Consider the following 9139-nt stretch of genomic DNA (forward strand, 5'->3'; position numbering starts at 1 on the left):
TTGTTGTCCAGGTGATAGAGAAGAACCCTGGAGGCTGGTGGTATGTGCAGATCGGAGAAATGGAGGGCTGGGCCCCTTGCTCCTACATCGACAAGCGCAAGAAGCCTAACCTCAACCGCCGGACCAGCACCCTGACGCGGCCCAAAGTTCCTCCCCCAGCTCCACCTGTCAAAAAACAAGACTCCGAGGAGACTCCCACTCTTGCTAACTCTGCCTCTAAAGCCTCAGAGCCACCGAGCAGGCCTGTGTATGAGGAACCTGAATATGATGTTCCTGCAATTGGATGTGAAGGTGAATCGGACACAGATTCCCTGAAGGATGACCGTGTCCTGGATGTGAAGATCAGCAGCGTGGTCAGCGACAAGTACCGCAACTCCCCTCCTTCGTGCAAGGCTTCTCCTGTCTGCAAGGCATCCCCTGTGTTCACCCATCGAAGAGCTTCCTTCAGGTCTGTAGAGGAGGGTGCAAAAGAGGAGTCTATCTATGAGAATGATGGCTTCAGGCGAAGCAGTGGCATTGAAGGAACTTCAGTCAAAGGTTCCAGTGAGCCGAATTCCCCAAGGAGCTACCATTCCTCCACAGTCCCACGCAAACCCTCTGGATCATCACCTTTAGCTGGTAGACCCATGAAGACAGTGACACCAGAGATGAACCGGAGAAGCCAGACCCTGGGCAGACACGTAGATATCAGCCTCAGGTCGCACGACAACAGCCCCCACTCTTCATCAGATGAATTGAGCAGAGGCCCCAAGAAAAACCCTGCCTTAAGCCGAGATGTGGAGCAGAGAATAGGCCAGAGCCCCTCCACTAGGCCCAAGCCTTCTGTAAGACCTAAACCACTCCTGACCAAATCAGAGCCCCAGAGTCCTGAGAGGATGGACATCAGCTCTCTGAGACGGCAGCTGAGGCCTACAAGTCAGTTTCGACATGGCCTCAAACCTACTCGTGGAGATGACTCTGAAACAGCCTCCGTTATCTCATCAGAGGACTCAATGTGTTCGCGCAGTACCTCAGATCTCTCTTCTGTTTACTCCAAAGGGAGCCGTGGTGACTCAGACGTTGAAGGCCCCAATCTCTACCGCTCCGTGGACGCCTATAAAAAGATCCAGGACTCGGAGATCAGCTTTCCAGCCGGTGTGGAGGTCGAGGTTCTGGAGAAGCAGGAAAGCGGTTGGTGGTACATCCGTTGGGGGTCAGAGGAAGGCTGGGCTCCCTCGTACTACCTGGAACCTGTCAGACAAGTGGGTGATGCAGGTGGGTTAGAATCAGATGGCCACGGGAGTGGTGGCAGCAAGTCCAACAGCCTGGAGAAAAACGAGCAGCATGTTTTGACCCTCAATAACATCAATATTCAGGGTCTGAACCAGCAGCATCAAGGCTTGAGGAGGAACACGCCACCGATTCCCTCTAAGCCTCCTGGTGGCTTCTCTAAGCCATCTGGAATGGTTAATGGAGGCGTTAGGATGAGAAATGGGGTACGCCAGGTGGCGGTGAGGCCTCAGTCTGTGTATGTGACCACAACACAGCCAGCCAAGGACGCGCACTACATGACAGGATCTCTGAGGCGAAATGACTCACTTGGCAGAAGTGATCACTATGGCTCTGGTTCTGCCACTCTTGGTGTCCGTCGAAATGCTTCCTTCAGCACAGTGCGGCCGCATGTAGTTGTTGAAAGTCAGACGAGGCCTACCGACCGCTCCAGCCTGGGGTCCTCAGGGAGCTCATTCAGCACAAGCAATGTCCAGGACGCCCTTAGCAGAGTTAACCAACGCAATGGCATCCCCGTGTCCACAGTCCGACCCAAGCCCATAGAGAAGAGCCAACTGATCCACAACAACCTTGGCAGGGATGTGTACGTGTCCATCGCTGACTATCGTGGTGATGAGGAAACTATGGGTTTCACTGAGGGCACCTATCTGGAGGTTTTGGAGAGAAACCCCAATGGATGGTGGTACTGCCAGGTGCAGGACAGCCTGCTTCCTCGCAAGGGCTGGGTCCCCTCCAACTACCTAGAGCGGAAAAAATAAAAACAACCCTTCGCCCCCCCCCCCCCCCCCCCACCCCCCCTTTTGATGTCTTTAAGGACATGGGTGGCATCACTCCTTAAGAATGTTACCCGCAATCTCCTCTAAGCAATATGTCCTTGAAAATGTACATTTATGAAAAGACTGGGTGTAAAAAGAAAGATGTTTTAATCTGATAGGGAAGGACACCTTTAGTGCTGGTTTACTAAAATGTATACGAAGGGGAGTATAAACATTTTAAATATTTTGGCTGGCAATGGGGGACAGAAACATGGGATTGGTCACCCTTCAAATTTGAGGAGGACAGTGTCTTTAAGATTTAAAATGGTATGAATGGGAGTGATAACCTCTTAAAGAGGTTTGCATCATGTAATACAGAAATTGAGCAGGGTAATGGCTATGTTTATTCCTGCCCATCACTGACTATGATGGCCGATAAGTGCCTTTTGTATTTTGTTCACCTGGATGGTCCTAAATGGTGGATGGTAAAACATTAAATCAACCAAATCTTTTTAGAGTGCCATAGGCCTATGAACACCACCAGGAGTATTTCCATAACCAATTAAGAGCGCCACTATAGAGTGCAAACAAAGTGCAAGGTTTCGATCTAGAGTGCTTTTAAGGGGTTCAAGTCAGCAGAGACTTTATTCGTTTGAAGCACAAAGTCACCAAGCAAACTAAAACAACATTTTAATCTTGTTATCGATATTTTTATTTTGTTTCATTGTTCATGTTATAATGTCTTGTGTTGGTGCAAGTCTTTCTTAGAGAATTATTTCTGCTTTCTTGTGACATCTGTTTTCCACCGTCTGCCTAGAATTGGAAAAGTTAAAGCTCCTGCCTCGTGTCTTGTACCATTGGACACTGGCAAAGTAATCAGTAGGTGCTCAGGTTCGATACATTGGCTTAGCTTTATCGTAGATTCTCAAGCCCCAGAAAATATGTGACAGTAATATTCATGTTTTTAATCCCAGGTGTAACTATCTGGGATAACAAATGCATAAAATAAACCTGTGAAACTTGAAAAAACACAACAGAACAACTTGTAACTTCAGTGCTCTCCAGAACAAAACAACCTCGTATCTGGATATCTTAACCTCAAAAGATGAAAACAATTAGTTTACAAAGGTTTAGGTTTACTGTAGTGCTTTTAGTTCCGGAAACAATTTATTTTGTATATATTTTGCTTTGTATACATATAATAATACTGCTGTTGCAGATATGTTTTGAATAGTTACTGGAAATACGGTGAAATAATTAAATCCCAGGGACATATTTGCATGGCATTTAGCCCACAGAGAAATGTCATTTCATTGGCTTTGTTTGTGATTTTACTATTTATTTATATGCAAGTAATACAGTGTATTCAACAAAATGCCTGAGTGAACTGAAAAGGCCTGGACTGGAAGCACTTGATGTATTTTCTAAAAAAGACACAGTCAATTAAAAAGTTATTAGGTATTGCTGTGCAGTATGGGGTTTTGACCTTTAAATAGAACACAACGTAGTGTATTAACTTGTTTAAAAGTTAATGATAGTTGGGTTTCATATATTATAAGATCATATAAATAAGACTTCTCACCTAAAATATCAAGTTTGGAAAGATTCTCCCCCATTGCAGAATTGTTATATGGAAAATGTGGAGCTAAAATCCAGCTTTCAAAATTCAAATGGCTGATGTTCAAGACTGCTGAAATACGTTTTCTAACGAACGGTTTGAGCTCTCTGTATGAGGCTGAACACTAACTTCATTATGTTTCTGCTGGACAGTATCATAGTATTAAACAAAGTACAGTACCTGCTAGATCGCAGTAATCTATTTTAGTGAAACCGTATTTGTTTTTTGTTTGTTAATACGTTACTCTGTGATCACACAGTGACAATAATTAGGAACGAAGTGATTCTGTTTTGTGAATTAGTGCACTTTAAACCTGTTTTTATGGTGCATTAATGTAAAGATGCAGTAAATAATCAGCATATTATTTATTGAATACGTTTTTTGGAATTATTTAATCGTAATTTTTTTTTTCTTACCTCAAATGAGGTTATGGCAGTGACCATGCCAAAGTCTGAGTAGAATTGGAGTAATAGAGACCTCTTGTGGGAGGTCAAAGGTACTACAAATTATTTCTGTTCCATCTACCTGGCTTACCAGCCGTCCTACCTCAGTGCAATAAGAAATGCGCTGCTGGTCAGTGAGTCACATTTATAACTGTACAGAAATGTAATGTTGTTTTCTTTTCTTTTTTTAAAAATCTCAGTGCAGCTAAAAATATTTTGTACCACATGTTTTCATTGGGAAATAATTAATTTTTTTGAAAATTTAAACAAAAATCCTTTTTTTTTTTTATCTATGCTGTGTGCTGCAACTTTAGCAAATCATGGGCACTTCCTTCATCTTTATTGTGCTTTACATAATGCCTGATTTAATGTATATTTATTATGAATACTCTTTTCACAGTTTGATAATCACCTTATTCCCCCATTCCAAATATCTCTGTATCCTATTATACACATTATCATTGTTACACTTTGCACTCAGCTTGATATGCAAAATGTCGACTCAATCAACAAAATGTAAAAATATCATCATATAAGGACCTAAAATACTAAAATTAAGAATTAGGATGCAACAAGGCCTCTGCCCATACAGACGAAGGCATTATGTAAATGTGTTGAATCACTTTTAACATTTTGCTTTTATTATTATTGCTTATTGTTTTGTTTGATCGAGTTGAATTTACTTCTGAAATAGCAAGGGAATCGTTCTGTGTCAGGCTTACATTTAGCTGTGTAGCATCTTTTTTTTTATTCATGCTTTCATTTTATTTTTTCCTTCTTATTTCCCCCATTTTTTATTTTTATTTTTTTACCCTTTTTGTCAAATTCGGGAATGTACCCACAAGGAAATGTGCAATAGATAAGAAACACATCATGCTTGAACATGAGGAAAAATATCACAGGTGTAGGAAAACGTGAACATTGCCACTTCTCATGCTGGGAGCAGATATTTCCAGTTAAACTGCCAGTCACAAGCTTTTACCACCATTTCAAGCATATTATTTGAAGTTTATTTCAAAGAGCACATGTGAAAGGCCCTGAAAGCATCATTGGACCAAAGCAGTGGTATGTGATATCTCATAATCTCCTGACATGTACTTTTATAATAACGAACATGAGCATCTCTGCTCCTCCTGCCCTGGATCAGCAGCGGACAGTGATTTGTGAATGGCATGGCAGAAACCCGCTGACCCATTCTGTATTGACATTACAGCCATCTGGGGTCTTTTTCGACGATGGAGAGTCATAGGCCCATCATCAGGGCCCTCTGTGGCCCTGCTCTGAGCTGTCACGTTTGTGCCTGAATGGATTTTTGATATTTTCTTGTGTTGTTGTTGTTGTCGTCTTTTATTCTTTGTCATCCCTCTGGAGTGTATCCTCTCTGCACCTACGTGGAGCCCTCTCTCGACATTTACCCCCCTGTTGTCAAACCAGGACCGGACTTTTCCCCCCACCAATCACAATGGCGAAGGTGACATTTGGAATCGGCTGGAGAGAGTCTAGATGGTAAACAAGAAAGCGGGGAGATGAACGCTCCTTCAGGCCTTTTCATTTCAATCCATCAACTTCCAGGATGTACGCCAAAAATAGAAAAACCTTTATTTTCGTCTTTGCTGTGCCCCAGGCAGGCCTTATCCATGTGCTAAAGGTGAATACGTCATTGTGCTAAAGACTTCTTGCGTGTACAGACATATACACAGAGTTGCCTGTATTGTTGTTGGGGGGGGTTGTCCATAAATCCTTTAGCTTGACATTTTAGGAAATATCCTGATTCACTTTTTTTTTGCCAAGATATACCACTCTCATGACGTTAAGACATGTTTTGCTTATGGTTACCTCACTTAGTTGGATGTTTGACACGTCATTTTTTTTAACCAACTGAGGCAATATGTGCTAGCCAATCAGAGTGTGACATCACAACTGGAAGCCAATCGTGGTCCAGCACGCAACTTACACCTGTCTGCTGTGTCCTGTATCTGGCAACATTAAACAAATGAGATATAGGCCTAACGTGCTAATTAATGAACTTTAGAGATGTTGGACATTCGGTCAGCTGTTTATCTCGGTTTTCAGTCTTTATGCTAAGCTGACTCGATCCTGGTTTTGGCTTTAGCATACAGACATGAGAGTGGTAGGTTATCAATCTTAACTCCTATTGGGTAAGAAAGTGACTTTATTTCCCAAAATGTCTAACTGCTCCTTTAAGTTACACGCTTCTTTTTCCAATCATGGCCTACGCCAGTTCAGCCTGTCTCAGCTACGCCGCACGTAAACCTGGCTGCATCCACTTGGCAGAATGGAAATGGATTTGGGGGAGGTAATATTTTTGCATTCCACCTGCAAAACCGAGCGTGTGCGCACATGCCAACACGCGCTCTATGATGATGAGGAGTCATTCATGCCAAAAGGAAATATATGAGTGTCCCCGACGTATTCTCCGAAGTCAGGCGGGCGAGATAGCTCCGCTACGCCTTCACCCTGTTTTATTCCTCACTCTATTTTTATTTTAACAAATGGATGGCACCTCTCAGGCGTGAAGCACCTTAAGCTCTGTAATCCCCAACACTAGCTGCTGCCATAGCATATTCCAACACTTCCTTTCTGCTCCCCACTTCTCTTTCTTTCTTCCCTCACCGTATTTGCATCTCTGTCCTTCCTCGACACAGCCAAGCAGTCTATTCCCAGTGAAATGATTGAGATATCTAGGAGGGTTTGCGGTGGGGTGGAGGGGGTGTTTTTGCATGATGAGATGGATTGTTTGCAGGTGCGCTCAGGAGAAGAGAATTTGGAGGTCAAGGAGGAGATTTGCGAGAGCAGGATGCAGTGAGACACAAGATGGATAAGATAGTGGATTCTAGGAGACAAGGTGAGAGGGAGGTGAGAGGAGCTTTGCTTTGATAGGAGGGAGATGAAAGGCGAGTGGGCACTGCTTCCACTCTAAAAACGATGAAAAATAATTCCCGTAAACAGGTAAAAAAACAACAACCCAGACCTAATGAGCTCCTCTTCTGAACTGTGAGATCTCATTACTCCAAACAATGTTTTTAATTGCAGCACTTGACGTTTTTGATTCTGCTGCGCAAGAAACGGCAAGTCAGTGAGAGACAAGTGAGTTCACACCACAGCAGCTTCTGTCTGTCTTAACTCTTCGTCCACAGAATGCCTTTTTAAAGGTGATTCTGCGTCTGATTTTAGCTTCTTTTACTGTCAGTGTCTTCAGATCTTATGTAGCCCTGAGGGTGTGAGAGTTGAGCTGGGTGTTGGGGAAAAAGTTTTTTGGGAAAAGACAAAAAATGACTTCAAACGGTGGATTCCCTGTCTCTGTTTTTGCCTTGTTCCTTTGTGTTTCTGTTGAGAAAACAATTGAATGCCATCAAAGTGTAACACAGGATTTGAAGGGTTTATTCACATCTATGAAACAAGCTTTAATTTATAATGGGAAGAAATCCAAAAAAACCCAAAAGTGCTTGAAGTCAACAGCACCCAGCTCTGGAAGTGATTGCTGAGTTAATAAAAATGGCAATTAAAAGTTAATGATGACATTGGTTTGATAGAAGATGGGGGTAGGTTGGATAGGAAAGTTTTAGTAAGTGTGTAGGAGCAGGTGAGAGGTATTTAAGGGGATGATTTTGCAGGTTTTTTAAATTAATATCTAGTTGTTAGAGTGTGAGAGAACAAAGAAAAATAACAAGCGAGGCTGCAGGGCTTTTTTCAAGCAGTTGGGGTAAAAAAAAATAAAAAATCCCAAGCCTGTGAATCAGAGAATGCTGATTATTTATGTCATTCTGAAAACTTGTTCACAGAATCGCAGTTATTTGACGCACTAGCGGGCATCAGCGGGAGCTGTCTCAGAGCTCCAGAGAAGAGGCTGTGTCGAGGAACGAGGCATGCAGCTGTGTCTCTGTGGCACTTTTTCTTTGTCTCTGTTTTGAATCCCTGTTTCTAATTAGCACAACATTGTGTCTTAATTAACCTTAGCCAGTCGGATGCTATTGCAGCGCTAACGGCCATTCTACGTGGGAGCCTCTGGTGCAGGTCGGCACTCAGCCGTATCTTTGTGGTGGAGGTGAGCTGTCAGAAGTGATTGATGTTGAGTTACAGCGTGGGGTAGATTCATGGGAAGGTGGATCCTTCTTTTAGCGTCAAAGTTGCGTTTATAGAATAGAGTTTGTTACCATCCTGCTGTCGAGAGCAGTGTGCCAAAAAAAAAACACTTGGAAGCCGTATGCCATCAAGCTCTTGATCTGTAAATTCTGACGAAAACAAGCCGTTACCAGCATGTAAGCCACACTAACGAACACAATAACAACTACGGGCCTCGAGTTGGACCAAAGGAGGTGCAATTCTTTTATTTTCTTTTTCTATCACCGTTGTTGTTATGCAAAGTGTGTTTAACCCTTGCAAACTGCTTGTTTTCCTCCTTCACAAGGAGGACAAAAGGGGGCGTTATTCCACTGTAAATGTCAATAATAATCCAATGAGAGTCTGAACACTAAATCATACATTGCAAGGCCACACACACTAATCTGTTCAAAGTGTCCAGTGCACTGGGACGACATACAATGAAAGCAAATGCTGTCCAAATTCCTTTCTGATTGGAGACATTCTGCACGTGTGCATTATTTTGAAAACGGGGCATTTTCTTATCTACCCTTTTCATTTTGACAAGTCTTGTTCCCTGTTTTTTGTATCTTGTACATGTTTACATTGTATCTCGCATTGCCCAAAAGAGAAACAATATTAAATGTATTATCTTTGTTGTTTTAGACCGGCTCCTTTTCATTTGTCTGGAAGTCACTTCCAGTCACATGTGCTACTGCAGATAAAGAGCAGCAAACCCCCTCCCTGCTGGTGATATAGCTAGATAGTATTTGACAGTAATATTACACATTGAGACATTTATCTTTATTCGCTTTATTGTGTGAGCCAGATTAAGTGAGTTTAGATGTGGAGGAGCAGAACAATGCAGCTGGTTATATATAGCAAGGTATGAATTATGAGAGAAAAGTGTGAGGAGGCTGAGAGCGATGAATGAAGATGAACGAGCTCTCGGA

The 9139-nt window shown here is 42.7% G+C and overlaps 1 protein-coding gene across 5 annotated transcripts in view; it reads left to right on the forward strand.

The window, feature by feature from the left end:
• The window catches only part of sh3pxd2aa (SH3 and PX domains 2Aa), a 113692-nt gene extending 104841 nt beyond the window's left edge, over positions 1-8851 (forward strand). For all 5 annotated transcript variants that reach the window (XM_038714551.1, XM_038714553.1, XM_038714549.1 and 2 more), the window contains one exon: positions 12-8851. In XM_038714551.1, coding sequence (XP_038570479.1) covers positions 12-2027 — 2016 coding nt within the window. In that variant the 3' untranslated portion in view covers positions 2028-8851. The remainder of the gene's footprint in view (positions 1-11) is intronic.
• The last annotated feature ends 288 nt before the right edge of the window (positions 8852-9139 follow it).

Source organism: Micropterus salmoides, unplaced genomic scaffold (assembly GCF_014851395.1).
Source record: "Micropterus salmoides isolate LMB-PRFRI ecotype aquatic unplaced genomic scaffold, ASM1485139v1 Ms_hic_scaffold_12, whole genome shotgun sequence".
NCBI lineage: Eukaryota > Metazoa > Chordata > Actinopteri > Centrarchiformes > Centrarchidae > Micropterus > Micropterus salmoides.